Raw genomic sequence first — 20,174 nt, 5'->3', positions numbered from 1 at the left:
CTTAAAACCTTATCCACAACCCTGAAACCCTAAATTAAGAAGCCAGAAAGAAAGCAGTCAGGAGTAGAGTCCTAATACCAGCTCTTGGGAGACAAGAGGCAGTATGATCTCCGCGAAGGCCAACCTTGTTTATATAACGAGTTTCAGGTCAACCAGGATCACGTAGACCCAGTCTGAACAAACGGAAACAAAGGGGTGTCCGGGGAGGAGAGCCGGAAAAAGAAACAACAAAAACCAAGTGGCAAGCCGGAGTGGTGGCACGCGCCGGTAACCAGGAACACAGTGGGACTTTCAAAAGTAAACATGAAGAGACCAAAAGCAAGATATTTAACGCTGGCCTCTAGCTTTGAAGTGGCGAGGGGAGTAGACTTGCGATCCCTCATTTCTAAAATGATCCTACAAATCCTGAGATTCTGGAATTCTACAGCCGAGAGGGCAAGGCAGCCCGGTTGCACGAGTTAACTTCCGGTGGACGAATGCAAGTGCCAAGTTTAACATTTCTTTTAAATACATTATGTCATTTAGATGCCATGACAGTCCTGTGAAGAAACGAAGCTCTGCCCGTTGAGCGACCCGTCTGGAACTCACAGCGTAGCTCTGGAAAACGGACTGGCAGAATTAGCAGTCCCCACGGCCCAGACTGCAGCCGGGCGGGCGGAGGAAGGGGCGGGCTCGCGCATGCACAGTGTGTCGCTGGCGCCGGCGAGGGCTTTCCTCCGAGCCAGCAGCCTCAGTTCAGTACGGTGGCCGGCGGGAGCCAGACGCTGGGGAAGAATGAAGGTGCGGGTTGCAGGGTGAATAGTCTGTCCCGGTTGTCCCTCTCATCAGGCTGCTTCTGCTTCTCCCGTTGTCCCCTTTCTGCCCCCGTCTTGTCGACGACCCGGGTGGTCCCAGCGTCCGAGTTCTTGGTACCCGAATCGACTCGGGGCACGGCTGGGGTTGGGGATCCGGATAATCGCCTAGGCCCAACCTCGGACCGCGATCTCGATTTCTGCCTCGTCCTGCGCTCGGACGCGGAATCCGAGTGGGCCCGGTGAGGCTGGAGGGTAGATCCTAAGGTATGAAGCGCCCGCTTCTCAGGCCTCTTTGCAGCCGCCTGCTGTCTGAGCGCAGACCGGGGCACACAGGGCTGGGCACCTCTGCCCCATCTGCCCACTCTGCTGTTAAGGACCAGCGCTTCCTATTGAGAACAGGGCACATTTCTGTCCCCGACTGCCCGCAGCTCCGCTAGTGAGTTGGTTTTAAGAGGGGATAACCCTTGCTGCCTGTTCGTGGTCATCGCCCCCCCCCTCCCCTTTTTCTGACTCTAATTACTCAAGACCGACCTGTACCCAAGTGAGACCCTCCCTCTCTCAGTTGATTGTGTCTGCACATCTGCCTTTTACCCTGTAACATAGGGGACACAGGATACCGTCGTGGCTTTCAGAGTCTTGACTCTGATACTACTTTTGGCCAGTGAGATGATTTATCAGTTTCCATCTAGGTTGGAGGTGGGAAGAGAAGCTCCACAGTTCTTTAAGTGTGTCTGAAAGCTTGCAAATCTAAAGAGCTCTGGCTGTGACTGTTCAGCTACTCTTATTTCATGGACTTCATTGGACTGGTAGAAGGAGGAAAGCCTTGAGCTGGTATTAGAAGGCTTCAGTCTGGAGTTTTTTCCGCTAAGTACTAATATTGTGGTTACTTAATTCTCTGAACCTCATACTGTAAAACAGTAGTATTAGAGCCAGAGATTCCCAAGTTTGGAAGAGACATTAATTTGCAGTTTTCTTTTTCATATTCTATATGTCAGTAGAAACAGGGAGACAGAGAACCTGGTCTTTAATTGTACAAGGAACATTGTCAATATAATATCCAACACACTTTTCAGGTATTTATTTATTTATTATTTTTATTTTGTTTTAGCTTTTTGAGGCAGGGTTTCCCGGTAGCCCCAGATGGCCTGGAACTGACTATGTAGACCAGGCTGGCCTTGAACTCACAAGAGATCTGCCTGCCTCTGCCTCCTGAGAGCTGGGATTAAAAAGAAAAGAAAACTGTTCATACATGTGGACATTATGTGTCGACTTTCATTTTGTTGTTTTTAACTCAGGACCAAGAGTGACGATGACTGAGTGTACAAGCCTTCAGTTTGTCAGCCCTTTTGCTTTTGAAGCAATGCAAAAGGTGGATGTTGTTCGCCTGGCGTCTTTAAGTGATCCAGAATTAAGACTTCTCTTGCCCTGCTTGGTGAGGATGGCACTTTGTGCTCCTGCTGACCAGAGCCAAAGTTGGGCTCAGGATAAAAAGCTTATCCTTCGCCTTCTGTCTGGTGTGGAAGCTGTCAACTCCATTGTCGCATTATTGTCTGTGGACTTCCATGCTTTAGAACAAGATGCCAGCAAAGAACAGCAGCTTAGGTAATGTTATGTCCTTTGTAAGTTCGGATTTATTTGGGTTCCAAAGCAGGAAATCACATGTTCTTCTTCAGAGCTTTCAGAGCATCTCTAAAAAAGAGAAGATGAAACTTTAAATTTTGGAAAGCATTTTTCTTAGGTCTTTTCTGTCTATAGTTAAAATTCTAAGTGCTTCTATGTCACCAGATGTTGCATTGAAAAGATTAGGCACGTGATGCTGTATTTAGATCTTTTACTCTTAGTGAAGTGTGAATAGGATAACTTTCCCTAGGTTAGAAGGATTTATTGGAATCACTAGGGAGCTTTTTAAGGTTATATTGATTCCCAGAGATTCTGGGCTGCCCATTGTGCATCTATAAGTAAGCTGCTGTTGTTATAGCAGTGAATTTAGCTATTAGTTTACATAGTTTTTGAAGTCTTGAAATGCATAGGCAGACGAAACAGGATTTCAGAAGTACCGTAAAACATTTAGAATGTATAGTTCTTTCGTAGATTATTTCAGTAACAGGTATCTATTGCCATGTCAGTGTTATAACTGTGATTTTCCATGTTTGTACCTCATCAGGCATAAACTTGGTGGAGGTAGTGGAGAGAGCATCCTGGTATCACAGCTTCAGCATGGACTGACACTAGAATTTGAACACAGTGATTCACCTCGTCGATTGCGGCTTGTACTTAGTGAACTGTTGGCAATTATGAACAAGGTGCTTTTAAAGAATAATCCACAGCCCAAAGTATTTGTGATGTGATATCTACATCTAGAAAGTAGATTAAAATATATGCAAGAAGCCTGGTGTGGTGGCGCATGCCTTTGATCCCAGCACTCGGGAGGTAGAGGCAGGCGGATCTCTGTGAATTCAAGACCAGCTTGGTCTACATAGCGAGTTTCAGGCTAGCTATGGCTACAGGGAGACCCTGACTCAAAACGACCAAAGAAAAAAAAAAAAGAAAAAGAAAAAAAAAAGGCACATGCCTTTAATCCCAGCACTAGGGAGGCAGAGGCATATTGATCTCTATGAGTTTGAGGCCAGTCTGGTCTAATAGTTGAGTTTCAGACCAACTGGAGCTGCAGGAAGACCCAGTCTCAAAAATGAAAACAAAAATCCCAAATTAAAAAAAAATTTTTCTCAATTTTGTATAAATTACTGAGTTGGTAATGCCTGTTTGTTTTGTTTTATGATAGGAAATAATTTCTCCCATAAAAGATAGTAAAGTATAATTTAAAAATGTGTTCAAGGGGGTTGGAGAGATGGCTCAGTGGTTAATAGTACTGGCTACTCTTGCAAAGGATCTGAGTTCAATTCCCAGCATCCACATGGGGACTAAAAACCGGCAGTAACACCTTCTTCTGATCTCCATGGGCATTACATGTAATGACATGGGTGCATGTACATACATCAGGCAATACACTTCATACACATAAAATAAAAAATAAGTAAAACATTAAAAAGATAAAAAAGGTGTTCAATTCATTTCATTTAGATACTGTATGAGCATTAAATACCTCATATGACATTGAGTAAGGAATACCTAAGCTGAAGTGGATATAGGGTGATTGATTAGTTTGCCTCATTCATTAGATGACTCAGTTATCCCTAATGGAGACTATTCAAACTTCTCTCTGGACTAGAGAGCAGACTCAGAAGGTAAAGTACTTGCTGAGCACATGCGAAGACTTGCAATTGAATTCCTAGAATCTGTATAGAGTTATGTGAGATGACACATGCCTGCAATCCCAGTGCCATTATGGTGAGATGGGAGGCAGAGACAAGAATCCCTGGAAGTTGGACGACCAGCTAGCCTGGCTTACACATTAGCAAACAACAGAGAGAGACCCTGTCTCAAACAGGATAGAAATTGAGGACCAATCCTGAAGGCTGTCCTCTCACCTCCACACATGTACCATAATACTCACATGAATGTACACACACACAGTTCTCTGCAGTATTATAGATTAAGTCATGTACCTTTGGCTAATTATGGTTAATTGAAACTTCCACTCTACATATCTTTAATTTCAAATCTTTTTGTAAATACTTGATGGCTATGATATAATGAGTGACCTTTTCCCTCTGTGAGGTTTCTAATTTTCAGTATGACATTTTTTAAAAAATTTATTTTTATTTCATGTGTATGCGTGTATTGCCTGCATGTAGGTAAGTGCACCCGTGTCGAGCAATGCCCATGGAGGTCAGAAGAGTCTGTCGGATCCCCTGGGACTGGAGTTACAGAGAGTTGTTAGCTGCCATGTGGGTGCTGGGATTCAAACCCGGGTCTTCTCCAAGAACAGCCAGTGTCCTTAACTGCTGAGCCATTTCTCCAGCCCCGCAGTATGACATTTTTTATCATGTGGGAAATATGGTGAATAAAATTGCTGCAGGAAATTTAAAAACTTGTTTACTTTTCTTAATCTAACTTTTTTTTTCCATTGTCTTTCTCTCTTTTTTTTCTTTTTGTTTTGCTTTTGAGACAAGTTTTTTGTTTAGCCTAGGATGGCATCAAACTCGTAGTCTTCCTACTTTAGCCTTCTAAATGCCGGGCTCGCCAGCATGTATCACTATACCTGGCTCAAAGTTAAAATTCCTTATATTTGTTTTGTTTTTCTCCACTGGTCATTTAGAACTAAATGAATTTACATTAGTTATATTGCTTTAAGTTTACAATTTTGTTTTAAATCTTTTTTTTTTTTTTTGGTCTTTTTGAGACATGGTCTCCTTGTAGCCCCAGCTGTCCTGGAACTCACTATGTAGCCCAGGCTGGCCTTGAACTCACAGAGCTCTGCCTGCCTCTGCCTCCCGAGTGCTGGGACTAAAGGCATGCTCCACCACGCCCGGCTCTGTTTAAAATTTTTTAAATTTAATTTTGTTATTTTTTTTGGTTGTGTGTGTGTTGCACATGTAGGCATACATGTGTGGAAGTCAGGTCAACTTTTGGTAGTCTGTTCTCTCCTTCCACTGTGGGTTCTGGTGATTGAACTCAGGTCAAGTACTTTTACCTATTCAGCCATCTTGAACTACAATTTTGGGCTTTTCAAAGCAACAGCTTGTCTGGATGATACTCCTACATTGCTTCTTTGGCTTGACTTATCCTTTGATTCTGAACTCACACTAGTTCAACCTGTCTCACACTAGTTGCCAAGGTGGCCTTATCACTTGTGATTCTCCTACCTCAGCCCTCCAAATGCTGGGCTTGTTGGCATCAGCCACCACGCAGTACTTGAGACTAATGCTACTGTGTTTGAATAATAATCATGGCTACTCTGGTTGAAATTGATAGGGTACCACATATTCTGCTGCAGTGTGTTAGTGGCATTAACAGTGATGATCTGGGCCAGGTGTGGTGGCGCATACCTTTAATCCTAGCTCTGGGGAGGCAGAGGCAGGCAGATCTCTGTGAGTTCAAGGCCAGCCTGGTCTGCATAGTGAGTTCCAGGCCACCTGGGGCTACAGGGAGACCTGTCTCAAAAAGACCAAAAAATAAAAAATAAAAAGTGATAATCTGTGAATTTAGCAAACAATTGGAAAAATACTAAGGGATTTAATTAGTTACTTAAAATTAATAGAGCTTGCTCCTTTCCTTTTTCTCTGAAAGGTATCTGAATCCAGTGGAGAATTTTTTTTCAAGTCTTCTGAGCTCTTTGAAAGTCCAGTGTATTTGGAGGAAGCTGCAGATGTACTTTGCATTTTACAAGCAGGTACTTTATTTACTGGGTGCTGAGATGCATTTTAGATAGTTTCCTGTGAAATGATACTGTGTGACTCCTTATCCTGGAATGTAGGTATTTTAAAGATTATCTAAATTAGGTGAGGTAGACTGAGACTGGATTGTGATGAAATCCAGGCCAGCCTGGGCTACAGAGTAAGACCTTGTTTTAAGTAACACACACACACACACACACACACACACACGCGCACGCGCACACGATGTTCACCTGCTCATGCACAAAAAAGATCATCTAATCAAAATGTGTCTTGAAGATTTAAATTAAAAATGACTGGTATTAAAACAAAGATTGTCAGGCGTGGTGGTGCACGCCTTTAGTCCCAGCACTCGGGAGGCAGAGGCAGGCGGATCCTCTGTGAGTTCGAAGCCAGCCTGGTCTCCAGAGTGAGTTCCAGGTACCTGGAGCTACAGGGAGACCCTGTCTTAAAAAAAAAAAAAAAGACCAAAAAAACCCCCAAAGATTAAGTGACTTACACTATTTGTATAGTAGTCTATATTGTTTATACATTAACACTGTATATTTGAGTTAATGATTTATTGCTTTAATAGTTTTATATACTGTCCATAATATGTTGAATCAAAAAGCAAAGGGCAATCTCAGTTTTACTTAAAGCAAAAACAGTACCAGTGAGGGGATTAAAACAAGATATTTAATATATTTACTATTGTTACTTTTGGATAATAGGAATAGAACTAATTCTGTGTAATAGGTAAATATGATAGAAAAGAAACAAGAGGGTATAGAAATTTAAATAGGATTTTTATGAAAATAACTTAAGCTGGGAGTGGTGGTTCACACCTTTAATTTCAGCACTTGGGAGGCAGAGGCAGGTGGATCTCTGTGAGTTCAAGACCAGCCTGGTCTACATAGAGAGTTCCATGCCAGCTGGGACTACAGGGAGACCCTGTTCCCCCCCCCCCAAAAAAAGAAAAAAAGAATAGAAAGGAAAAAAGAAAACTTCTTGGAACAGTACTATTTAATAAAATGTTCTGCAGTGCTCTGTGTTGTCCTGTTAGTAGTTTTTATTATTTTTATTTTATGTGTATGAGTGTACTGCCTGCATGCATGTAAGTGTACCTGTGTCATGCAATGCCATGGAGGTCAGAAGAAGGCCTCGGATTTCCCTGGAACTGGTGGTAAGGACGGTTCATAGCCGCCATGTGGGTTCTGGAAATCGAACCCAGGTCCTCAGCAAGAGCAGTCAGTGCTCCCAACTGCTGAGCCATCTCTCCAGTCCTGGACCTGAACTCTTTTCAGTTTCATTTAATTTAATTATTTACATGAGACTGAAGGTGATCCTACTGAATAGCTCAGCTCTGGACTATGGAAAGAAAGTACTTTCATTGAGTTGCATTTTGGCAACATCTTTGAAATGTCAATCTGTTCAATATATAACACAATAAATTATCATGCTTTAATAGTGACAGTGACTTTTCTTTTTCCTACAGAACTCCCTTCCTTGCTTCCTATAGTGGATGTAGCTGAAGCCTTGCTACATGTTAAAAATGGTGCCTGGTTCTTGTGTCTTTTGGTAGCCAATGTTCCTGATAGTTTTAATGAAGGTAAATATGATTTTAAAAAGAGACCTCGGGGGTTGGAGAGATGGCTTAGTGATTAAAAGCAGGTACTGCTCCTGCAGAGGACCTGAGTTCAATTCCCACCACCTGGTTCAGGTAGCTCACAACTGCCTGTACCTCCAGTTTGTAATGTCAGGGCACTGGTACACAGATCACACACATACACATAATTAAAAATAATAAAATAAGTCTGGCCCAGATGTGGTGGTGCACACCTTTAATCCCAGCACTCAGGAAGCAGAGACAAGTAGCCTAATGTGGATTTGATCCCTAAGATCTGCATCACATGGTAGAAGGAAAGAACTGACTCCTGCGGGTTCTACACAGGTGTGTTGTGATGTGTTGGCATATGTTCGTAGATAGACACACACACATACACTCTAGATATAATAAAAAGTAAAAAATTTCTTTGTTAAGAAGACATATTCATGGGATTTTATTTCAGATTTTATCATCTGAATGTTTATTAGTAGGTACTAATTATAGAAATATTATGCTTAGAGATTTCAGAATTTAAATACTGAGTATATACCACCATCACACCTGGGCTTTGTGAATTTAAGGCTAGCCTGGGCATCTTAGTGAGACCCTTTCTCAAAATGAAAAAGTAAAAAGGAGGCTGGGATATAGCTCAGTGTCAGCACCAGCATGAGGCATTGTGTTCAATCTGCAGTACTAGAAAAAGAGAAAATAAAACTAAGATATTTGTTTATTTTTGAGATAGGGTTTGTTTGTGTGTTTGCTTTTTGGTCTTTTTGAGACTGGGTCTCCCTATAGCCCCAGTTGGCCTGGAACTCCCTATGTAGACCAGGCTGGCCTCGAACTCAGAGATCTGCCTGCCTTTGCCTTCCAAGTGCTAGGATCAAAGGCGTGCGCCACCATGCCCGGTGGTTTGTTTGTTTGCTCAGTGGTTTGTTTGTTTGTTTTTAAAGTTATTGAGAATTTCATACATGCATATAAGGTGTTTTGATCAAATTCATGCCCACTCCCTCCTCTCCAACTCCTCCCATATCTCCCCATCACTTTTTTCTGATAATTTCATGTACCCTCCCCCCTCCCCCCTCCCTCCCTTCCTTCTTCTTTCTTTTATGGGGCTTTTTGCTACTCCAACATTACCGCCTCTAAAGAGATAACCCTAAAATCTTTTAGGGATTAGGTAAAAGCTCCCAAATACTTTTGACATTTTTGGTCTTTGGAACAGAGTATGTTGCTAAGAGGCCCAAGGACATTTTGACTTTTAGCCAAGAAACTGGCTACTTTTCTTTGCGGTCTTTTTACCCTAACTGCCTAGCCAATTCCTGCCTTCTATTCTTATCACACCATCCTCTGAAGAGGTTACCCAACTTGCAGATAGGGAATCGGGACGCAGACCGCTCTGGCTTCTTCCATGCTGAACAGGGATGCAGGATGAGGCAATTGGGGTACCCTTTCAGTGTATCTATCTAAAAGACTCCAAGATTGCATAGCTCTTACCTGTACGAAGAAAAGAAAGTCCTTGACTGGTGAATAGGAGATATGAAAGAGAAGTAAAGGCAAGAGTGGTTAGCATTACAAGCTCTAGACGGAACCAGAAAAAAGTCAGAACAGGGAAAATTTCAAATGTTCGTATGAGAGTCCATTGGAATTTCTTGACGAGAGCTTCGAAAAGCATCCCTCTATTGGGTTCCTCCTCATTTTTCTTTTGTCTGCCAAGGCTAGACTCGAGAGTGATGGATTCAGGATTTGCTTTCAGGTGCTTTGATAGCTGTTGGAGTGGCTAGAATTGGTGTCAGTTCCCTCACAAAGGCTTCTAGATAGGGGGAGAAAACAAATTTAGCTATCATTTTAAAACGATAGTGGGTTGTGTCCATTAGCTACAGGTGGGCACTACAGTATTGCAGACCAGGGTGTGAAGTCTTACATCTGAGCAGCACTTTCTGCCTAGAAAAAAATCATCGCCTAATGTCTGGGAAGTGTAATCCCTTGAACTCTTAAAAAATATACTGATCATTTTACTCTTTGTTATACTTTCCTTTTGGGTGTTTAAGCCCATATAGTTGGCCCAAATAAACCAATTTATTTTTACTCTTAAGGTCGTTTGAGGATCTGTTCCTCAGCAGTCACATGGGTTGTTAGGTCTGTCATGTTGTTTTCTATTGCTTTAATTTTTCTTCTTTTGTACCATTTTTATCATAGACTTAATTCTACAGACATTTTTTTTTTTTCTTTTTTGGTCTTTTTGAGACAGGGTCTTTGTGCAACCCCAGCTGTCCTGGATCTCACTATGTAGAACAGGTTGGCCTCCATCTCATAGAGATTCACCTGCCTCTATCTCCCAGGTTCTGGGATTAAAAGCTGGTGCCATCATGCCTGGCCTTAGAGTATATTCTTTGTCTTTTGAGATAAGGATTCAGCTGGCTTGGAACTAGTTAATGTATACCAGTCTGGCCTTGAACTCACGGAGCTCCGCCTGCCTCTGCCTCCCAAGTGCTGGGATTAGAGGTGTGCACCACCACCTAGCTTAAAGTACGTACTTAATGTTCTTATTTTAAATGTTATTTCTTTTAAAAAAAAATTTCTTTTTGAGATAGGGTCTCATTCATGTAGCCCTGACTTGAACTTTCAGTAATCTTACTGCTTCTGGGATTACAATGTTAGGATTACTGTTGTGGACTACCATGCCAGTTGGTTGTATTTTTTTTTTTAATATTTTATTATTTTTAATTTATGTGTATGAGTGTATTTCCTGCATGTGTGTAAGTGCACCCATGTTGTGCAATGCTCTCGAAGGTCAGAAGAAGGTGTCAGATTCCCCCAGAACTGGAGTTACGAATGGTTGTTAGCCACCATGTGGGTGCTTGGAATCGAACCTGGGTCCTCTACAAGAGCAGTCAGTGCTCCTAACTGCTGAGCCATCTCTCCAGCCCCCAGCTGGTTGTATTCTAAAGACTTTTTAAAACGTGGGGTAAAGCCTTTAGCCACACTGTTACCATTTTTGGTGCTCTTCATTTCTTGTTATAGATCTACATTTCCATCTGGTGTAATTTTCCCTTCACTTGAATAACTGCTTTCATTTCTTGTAGTGCAGATTTTAAAAAATATTTTATTTATTTTTTTTGTGTATGAGTGCATTGCCTACACATGTATAAATGCACCCATGTTGTGCAGTGCCCTCAGAGGTCAGAAGAAGGCGTTGGATCCCCTGGAACTAGAATTACGGATGGTTGTTAGTCATCATGTGGGTGCTGGGAATCGAACCTGGGTCCTCTGCAAGAGCAGTCAGTGCTCGTAAACACTGAGCCATCTTTCCAGCCCCATAATGTAGATTTTTAACATTTCTTTTTTATTTTTGTTTTGTACATGTGTGTTTCACACTGAACCCAGAGGTACTTGCCAATGAGCTATCCTTCCAGCCTTGAAGGGCAAGTTTCTTGGCAACAAATTTTCCTAGATTTTTGGTCAGTAAAAACCCGTTTTGCTTTTATTTTGTTTTTATCTAGGACTATGGATTGAACAGTGGCACTCTGCCACTGAGCTACATCCCAGCCTTCTTTTTACTTTTTTATTTTGAGATAGGGTCTCACTAAGATGTCTAGGGTTAGCCTTGAATTCACTTTGTAGCTCAAGCAAGCTTTCAACTTGTGATCCTTCTGCCTCAGACTCTAGAGTAAGTGAATTTACGAAGTTATAGGCCTGTGCCACTAGGCTGGCCTATATTTGTCTCCTTTTCTGTAGTGGTGCTGGGAATTGAATTCAGAGGATCATATATACCAGTCACTGAGCTGCAGCCCCAGCTTTTATTTTTATTAATATTTTTCTAATTTTTAATTTTTTTTTTTACAGCGGATCATTATTTAGCTTAGGTTTCTGTTGCTATACTATCAAATTTCTGATGTTTTCCTTGTATAATGTATAAGCTACATAAATAATTGATTTTAAGGGATGAAAAATATGGTTTATAACACTTTACTTACAAAGCTTAAAGTAATAGAGGCTTTTAAATACTAGTTTGCAGGGGTCTGATCAAAAATGGAGAACGGCAAGATGAAGAGAGTCTTGGAGGAAGGCGGAGGACAGATGCCTTACGCTTCCTATGCAAAATGAATCCTTCTCAGGCCCTAAAGGTCCGAGGCATGGTGGTAAGAGATCCTGTTGTTTCTGTGTGACAATACTTTATAACAGGAGTGAATACTGTCTCAAGATGGTTTCAGAGTCTTGTAGAAATAGAATTTTAATACTGAATATGCTACCTTCCTTTCTGGATTTTATGTTTTGTGAGATCTCTTCCTTACTGTATGGAGTTTAACTAGCTTTCTCTGCTATGTTAGGTGGAAGAATGTCATTTGCCGGGCCTTGGAGTAGCTTTGACATTGGATCATACTAAAACCGAATCTTGTGAAGATGGAGTGAGTGACTTGGTTTGCTTTGTTAGTGGCTTGCTTCTTGGAACAAATGCAAAAGTCCGGACTTGGTTTGGAACCTTTATTCGAAATGGACAGCAGGTGAGAGTTAAGTATCTGTGTAGGCCAAGGATCATTACTTAGGAGGAATAACTAAGAGTTAAGAAACACCTGTGGGAGCTGGACGTGGTAGCACATGCCTTTAATCCCAGCACTTGGGAGGCAGAGGCAGGAGGATCTCTGTGAATTCGAGGCCAGCCTGGTCTACATAGCAAGTTCCAGGCCAGCTGGGACTACAGGGAGACCCTCTTTCAAAAAAAAAAAAAAAAACCAAACAAACTTTGGAAAGGTGTCTTTAGGTAGGCCTGGTCACTCACACTTGCACTGGAAGACTGAGGCAAGAGGATTGCTGTGAGTTTTAGTCAGCCTGGACTATACAGTTAGATCCTGTCTCAAAAACTATGGGGGAAAAAAGGGAAATAAGAAAAAGAAAAGTACTGCTCTGTTGGTGTTCACCTTTATTCCCAGCACTTGGGAGGCTGAGGCAGGCAGATCTCTGTGAGATTGAGGCCAGCCTGGTCAACATAGTGAGTTCATGGGTTCAGGGAGACTCTGTCTCAGAAAAACAAAAAAGAAAAAAAAAATGGTGGAGAGCAATAGAACAAGGAGAATATACCCAACCTGGACCTCTGGTCTCTACATATGTGTAGCTTACAGCCTGTGGGCACAGGTGTGTATACATACACTACACTCACACATACACAAAGAAAAAAAAGAAGGTTCACAATATTTGCAACCACAAGCACTATCTTTTTCTAGAACCATGTGTGTGTGTGTGTGTGTGTGTGTGTGTGTGTGTGTGTGTGTGTGTGTGTGAGATCCTGGAGATTGAACTGAACCTAGGGCCTAACGCTTGTTAGGCAAGCACTCTGCCCCTGAGTTATATACCCAGCACTCTAGAGACTCTGCACCCACTAAATTGGCTCTTCCTCCTCTTCCCTGTAAACCCCTGGTAACCACTATTCTGCTTTCTTCTCTATGAATTCTGCATACCAATCTAGGTACCTCTTGTGAGTTGAATCACAGGATATTCATCATTTTGTATGTTTTATTTCCTTAACATTGACTTGAAGGTTCATCCATCTTGCATGTATCAGAAAATCCTTTGCCTGGTGTGATGGTATACACCTTTAATAGCAGCATCCAGTAGCTAGAAGCAGGACTGTGGGGTAGATACTTATCAAGTTCAAGACCAGCTGGGATACATCATAAAACTCCTCCCTCCATAGGAAATATACCCCCCCCAAAGGAATTTCCTTTCAAGGTTGAGTAATATTCCATTATGTGTATGTATACATTTTATTTTTCCATTTACCTGTTGATGAATATAATTTATTTTGTGCTATATAGTATTAAATAATATATTTTATGGTACTAGAATTGAACCCAGGGTCTCTCACATACTAGGTAAACCCTCTCCCACTGAGCTACATTCCTAATACTTTTTTATTTTGTTTGAGGCAGGGCCTTGCTAAGTTGCCCAGGCTGACCTTGAACTTGGGTCCTCCTGTTTCAGCCTCTGGTAGCTGTGATTATTGGTATATACTATCATGCCCAGTTAGTGTGTTACATTTTGCAGCAGGTTTGTTTGTTCTGAGATATGGTCTTGCTTTGTTGCTTAGGCTGTTATGGAACTCTGTATATAGCCCAGGCTTGCCTTAAATTTGAATTTGAGATAATCCTCCTGCATGTTGGGATTAATTATAGGCAAGTGCCACAATATCCAGTGGGTTTTTCTTTTTTCCAGTAGTTTTAGCTTGCAAAATACTTTCATTTTTCCAAAAAAATCTTTTGTAGTGCTTCTGAATAGAATTTGCTAATGTAGATTAATTTTTAATATGTTTTCACCTTTGATTTTTTTTTTTTTTTTTGGAGGCAAGGTCTCTTGATAGCCCCAGTTGACCTGGAACTATGTAGACCAGGCTAGCCTTGATATCACAGAGTTCTGCCTGCCTCTGCCTTTCAATTGCTGGGATTAAAGGCATGTACTACCATGCCTGGCTTCAACTTTGCTTTTATTATTATTATTATTGTTATTATTATTTTACTTTTTTGAGACAGGGTTTTGCCTGTCTCAGCTTTGCATTTTAAAAGGAATGGAAGGGCTGGAGAGTTCAATGAATGGTTAAAACACTTAATGTTCTTCCAGAGGACACAGGTTTGATTCCCACATGGTGGCTAACAACCATTTGTAACTCCAATTCCAGGAGATCTGACATCTTCTGACCTCTGTGGGGCATTGCATACACACAGGAAAACATTCATACATGTAAAATAAAAATAGTAAAATTACTTTTGGGGGATTTTTGAGGCATGGTCTCCCTGTAGCCCCACCTGGTTTGGAACTCACTGTATAGACCAGGCTAGCCTTGAACTCAGAGATCCACCTGCCTCTGCCTCCCAAGTGCTGGGATTAAAAGTGTGAGCCACCACACCCAGCATAAGTAAAATTATTTTAAAGGAAGGAAATGTATGTTCATCATGTGACTTTTATTTGTATGGCTACATGCTAAGCACTTGGTATGTTCATCTTGCTTCTAATAGTCCTTTATGCGCAATAAATTTTTTTTCTTTAAACAATATTATTCAGGCAGGTTCATCATATTTGACTTGGAAACACTTTTTGAAATATTTTTTTAAGATTTATTTTCAATTGTGTATAAGTATGTTTGTGTCTGTGGGTGTGTGCAGGTGCCCATGGGAGCCAGAGACATTAGCTCCCTTGGAGCTGGAGTTAAAGGTGATTATGAGCCACCTGACCTGGATGCTGGAATGCAACCTGGGTCCTCTGTAAAAGTAACAAGTGCTCTTAACCACTGAGCCATCTCTCCAGGTCCAGAAATGTTCTTAAGAATAACAAACACTTAGGTGGGCGTGGTGGTGCATGCCCTTGGTCCTAGGCGGAAGGTAGGGGCTGGTGGATCTCTGTGAGTTCAAGGCCAGCCTGGTCTACATAGTGAGTTCCAGGACAGCTGGGGCTACAGGGAGACCCTGTTTCCAAAAAAAAAAAAAAAAAAGAGTAGCACTTAACATTTGCTTTTCTCTTTATAGTTTAGAACTGCTTTTGTGTTTATGATCTTTCTTTGTTCATTCATTTCTCTATTTAGTAAACATTGAGTGCTTGTTATATGTCCGTACAATGTTAGGCTCTCAAGAGTGAATGATGACTAAAACATCCTTGCCAGAAGAACTGGGTATGAGGTAGTGGTCCTAGACCTACTCACTCTTAATTACAGTAGCTTTAGGTGGTATTTATTATTAATAAAATACTTTCTTATCAATAAAAAAATTGGGATTTGGAGAGGTTTACTAATATACCTTAAAGCACACGATCATCTAATAGCGAGCTAGAATTTAAACCTAAGTTTTTCTGTCTCCAAAGGCTGAATACTTGGTACTATTCTGCTTTATATGTTTGAAAGTATCTTTTTTTTTTTTTTAATTTTTGAGACAAGTTTTTGTTATGTAGTCCTGGCTGTCGTGTAACTTGCTATGTAGACCAGGCTGGTTTCACCTTTGCAGCAATCCTCCAGCCTCTCCTATGTAAGTGATGAGATTGCAGGTGTGTACCACTGAACCAGCTGAAAGTACCATGTAAATATTATCCTACAATTCATATTTTCATTAATTTAGCCTTTCTTCTGCAGTCAGTCGTATTAGGGGTGAGCAGATCAGTAGATTTTTGAGTTTACTTGACTTTACCTGACAGCAGTTTGCCAAGCTCCTCAAGTGGGTCAGTTTCAAGTGTTCTGTTGAGGTGTCTGTTTCAGCTTTTAGTTTAGTAAATGCTCCATGCTGTCTTCCTTTTTTGATTCATATTCCTTACAGAGAAAAAAAGAGACCAGTAGTTCTGTCCTTTGGCAGATGAGAAGGCAGCTTCTTCTGGAATTGATGGGCATTCTTCCCACTGTACGAAGTACGCGCATCGTGGAAGAAGCAGATATGGAGATGGAGCCCAATGTGTCTGTGTACTCAGGGCTGAAGGAAGAGCATGTGGTGAAAGCCAGCGCCCTCTTACGTCTGTACTGTGCCTTGATGGGGATCGCTGGACTCAAGTATTCAATCTGATATTTTACCTTTGTGTCATTTTTTTGTTTGTTTATAATATCAAAGAAGTGAGGCAGAGGCCTTTTGTTATGAGGGTTAATGTTTTTTGTTTTTTTTTTTTTAATGTGCTGGCTTATATCAAGATTGAAAGTGTTAGGTGCATATCTTTATGCCAGCACTTGGGAGGCAGAGGTAGGCGGAGCTCTGTAAATTTGAGGCCAGTCTGGTCTACATAGGAAGTCCTGGTCCAGCTATATAGTGAGATCCTGTCTCAACATGCACCACCCCCTCGCTGCCCCCCAAAAGATTGAAAGTGTTAAGGCCAACAGTTCTAAGGGACTTTTGGATCTGTTTTGGTCATTTGGATTCCATTTGGAGATGGAATTATGCAAATATAGATGGGATGGGATAGTTATTCAGTCACACCATCCTGAGAGGATACTAGTGAATGATCTGTGGATGATCTGCTGCCTAGCTTGTGCTCTAATTGAAGTAAATCCTCTGTTTCCTTTTGCAACTATGATCATAAATTGCTTAAAATTGACAGGTGGTTATTTAACACAAGGTTTCTTAGTTATGTACCATATCCTTTTCAATAATGCCCTCAACTCTTACAGATACACTCCTCTCTTGACTGTCTCCAACACAGGTACATTTCAGTTATGACAGTTTAGTTAAGCAAACACTAGCCCATCAATTTGGCTAAATTTAAGTTGTTACGATATAGTAATGTAGTAATTATATTAAGTACAAACTATGCTGTGAGCTCTTCAGGACTCATGACTACATAAGTAGCACGTACTTATCATAATTAGTGATCTCTGCTATTACTTCCTTTAAAGTCTGTTGGTAATTGAACCCTGTGAATTTGTTATTTGGTTCTTTTTGTTTGTTTGTTTTGCCTTTTTGAGACAGGGTCTCCCTGTAGCCCCAGCTGGCCTGAAACTCACCGGGTAGTCCAGGCTGGCCTCGATCTCACAGAGATCTGCCTGCATTTGCCTCCCAAATACTGGGATTAAAGGTATTCTTCACCATACCCAGCTTTGTCATTTGGTTCTTACACAGACAATAAAATAATTATAGTCTCTATTTTTCAGTGATAAATCCATGTGCCATATTACAAAAATGGATAATTTAAAAGAGAATGACCTTAGTTTGAATCCTCAGAACTCACCTAAAAAAAAAAAAATCTCATGACTGCATGTACCTATAATCTCAGCATTGTGGGGCAGGGATAGGCAGATCTAGGGGCTTGCTGGTTAACAAGCCTAGCCAAATTGGCTAAATTCTAGTTCAGTGAAGCACCTTGTCTCAAAGCAATAAGACAGAGAGCAAAAGAAGAAGACATTCAACATTATGCTCTGGCCTCTGCATGCATGCTCACTGGCATGAGCCATATGCATATGCATATTCTCCCCATATACCACATCCCCGTACACACACACACACACACCCTTAAGGGGAAAGTGCAGTAAAAAGATAAAAAGTGGTAACATGGAAAATGACATTTTAACCAAACAAACGAAATAACTCTGAGAGTCTTGTCATTTTACCAAGGCACATACAGAAAAAAAAGATGCTCAGGGTCGGGGGAGGGGTGTCCTCAGGAAATGACTCAGTTGATAAAATACTAGCTGTGTAGCCAGAGGACCTGAGTTTGTTTCCCAGAACCCATATTAAAAAAACAAAACCAAAAAATGAAAAAGCCAAACACCCCAAAAACTGAGTACCTGTAATCCCAACAGTGGGGAAGTGGAGACAGTAGGATCACTGGGGCTTTCTAGTCAACCAGTCTAGCTGAGTCCACAAGCTCAGTGTCAGCAAAAGACCATCTCTCAAAAATAAGGTTAGAGAGGGCTGGAGAGATGACTCAGTGGTTAAGAACACTTGCTGCTCTTATAGAGGACCCAGTTTACCCAGCACCCACAATGTAGCTCTTAAGTGTCTATAACTTCAGTTCCAGGGAATCTGTGGGCCCTAGGCATACATGTAGTGCACATACATATATACATATGTATGTATGTATGTGTTATTATTATTTTTTTTTGAGACAGGGTCTCCCTGTAGCCCCAGCTGTCCTGGAACTCACTATGTAGACCAGGCTGACCTTGAACTCACAGAGATCCACCAGCCTCTGCTTCCCGAGTGCTGGAATTAATGGTGTGTGCCACCACACCTGGTCATATGTATGTATTGTAACTGACAGAGTTTTTAATGTTTTGACGAAAAAAAGATCACAGTATAGTAATTCTTTGCAGGAGGGGTTCAGATCGCATTGCGTGATTATGTTTATGACCCCATACTCCTGGACAAAGTAAGGACTGCCTGGTTTTGTATCTTAGGAAAAAAACATTTATAGGTTTAATTTCTTTCTTTTTTTTTTTTTTTTTTTTTGGGTTTTTTGAAGACGGGTTCTCTCGGTAGCCCCAGCTGTCCTGGACCTCATTTTGTAGCCCAGGCTGGCTTTGACCTCACAGGGACCCCCCTGCCTCTGCCTCCCGAGTACTGGGACTAAAGGCGTGCGCCACCACGCCTGGCAAGTTTAATTTCTTAAAAGTTTTACTTTTGACAACTTAAGATATTAAAAATTTTATAGTATACTGTATCATAAAGTTTAAAAGTTTGTACTTAGGGAAGGTGTGGATAGGGGAGGGGATCTAAATACCATCAGATTATATTGTATACATATCACAAAAATTTATTAAAAAAGGAAAAAAAATTGTACTTGAAAGATTAAAATACTGAAAAATTAGCTTTTGTTTTCTTCCTGAACAGCAACAAAAAATGTAAAGCCTAATTATGTTTTCCTTTTAGGCCAACTGAAGAAGAAGCTGAACAGTTACTGCAGCTGATGACCAGCCGTCCTCCCGCCACACCAGCTGGGGTTCGCTTTGTTTCGCTTTCCTTCTGTATGCTGCTGGCCTTTTCTACACTTGTCAGGTACCTTTCTATATTGGTTGCCCTATTTTCTCAAATGTGCTTCTATTTACTTATCAAAAGGCATGGATAGAGGCCAGGTGTTTAGCTTAGTATTAGTGTGCTTGCCTAGCATGTGCACTGCCACTAAAAATGGTATGCAACATAGTAAAAGTTTACTGCAAAAAGTGTCCTATGTAGCTGGGTGTGGTTGTGCATGCCTTTATTCCCAGCACTCAGGAGGTAGAGGTAGGAGGATCTCTCTGAGTTCAAGGCCAGCTTGGTCTATATAACAAGTTCTAGGCCAGCTGGGGCTACAGGGACAACCTGTCTCAAAAAGACCAAAAAAAAAAAAAAGTGTCTTAGTTATGGGCTGTCATAGTATCTTTTAATTAAAGGATATCAGCATCTACTGAATATTAGCCATTTTATTCATCTTTATCATAGTTTCTTATTAACATTGTTTAAAGGGATCAAATCTTTCATGATTTTTTTTATGGCTAATCGAAGTTCTTTCTATTTTTTTTTTTTCCTTCCTTAGAGGTATTATTTTTCAGTTCTCTAGTTATTTTGGGTTTTACTACCACAATGTTTTTAAGTTTGTTTGTTTGTTTATTTATTTATTTATTTATTTATGTATTTATTTATGTATTTATTTGTGTTTAGTTCCTTCAAGGGGTGCATGTCTATGTGTGTGCACACTATGACATGTGTGGAGGTCAGAGGATAACTTGTAGGAGTTGGTTCTCTTCTTCTACCACATGGGTTTCAGGGATTAAACAGGTTGTCAGGTTTAGTGGCAAGCACCTTTACCCGCTGAGCCATCTCACTGACCCCACTGCTACATTGTTGGTAACACTTAATTTTATTTTATTTTTTAAATTTTATGTGTATGAATGTGTATGTGAGTGCACCTGTGTTGTGTAATGCCGCGGAAGTCAGAAGAGGGCGTCAGATTCCTCTGGAACTGGAGTCAAGGATGGTTCATAGCTACCGTGTGGGTGCTGGGAATCGAACCCAGGTCCTCTGCAATAGCACTCAGTGCTCTTAACCGCCTAGCCATCTCTCCAGCCCCAAC

General features: G+C 41.1%; 1 protein-coding gene across 8 annotated transcripts in view; it reads left to right on the top strand.

Annotated features, from left to right (window-relative positions):
- The first annotated feature begins 712 nt into the window (after window positions 1-712).
- Window positions 713-20,174, top strand: part of Ints2 (integrator complex subunit 2) — a 68,455-nt gene continuing 48,993 nt past the window's right edge. For 2 of the 8 annotated variants that reach the window (XM_029568094.1, XM_008842654.1), the window contains exons 1-9: window positions 713-780; window positions 2,090-2,396; window positions 2,959-3,097; window positions 5,985-6,087; window positions 7,566-7,679; window positions 11,682-11,812; window positions 12,002-12,175; window positions 15,962-16,188; window positions 18,995-19,120. In XM_029568094.1, coding sequence (XP_029423954.1) covers window positions 2,104-2,396; window positions 2,959-3,097; window positions 5,985-6,087; window positions 7,566-7,679; window positions 11,682-11,812; window positions 12,002-12,175; window positions 15,962-16,188; window positions 18,995-19,120 — 1,307 coding nt within the window. In that variant the 5' untranslated portion in view covers window positions 713-780; window positions 2,090-2,103. The other 6 variants (XM_029568092.1, XM_029568093.1, XM_029568091.1 and 3 more) reach the window with 6 other exon arrangements.

Source organism: Nannospalax galili, unplaced genomic scaffold, assembly GCF_000622305.1.
Source record: "Nannospalax galili isolate Female #2095 unplaced genomic scaffold, S.galili_v1.0 scaffold879, whole genome shotgun sequence".
In the NCBI taxonomy this organism is placed as follows: domain Eukaryota; kingdom Metazoa; phylum Chordata; class Mammalia; order Rodentia; family Spalacidae; genus Nannospalax; species Nannospalax galili.
The sequence above is the reverse complement of the archived record's forward strand: the minus strand, read 5'-3'. Positions and strand labels throughout refer to the sequence as shown.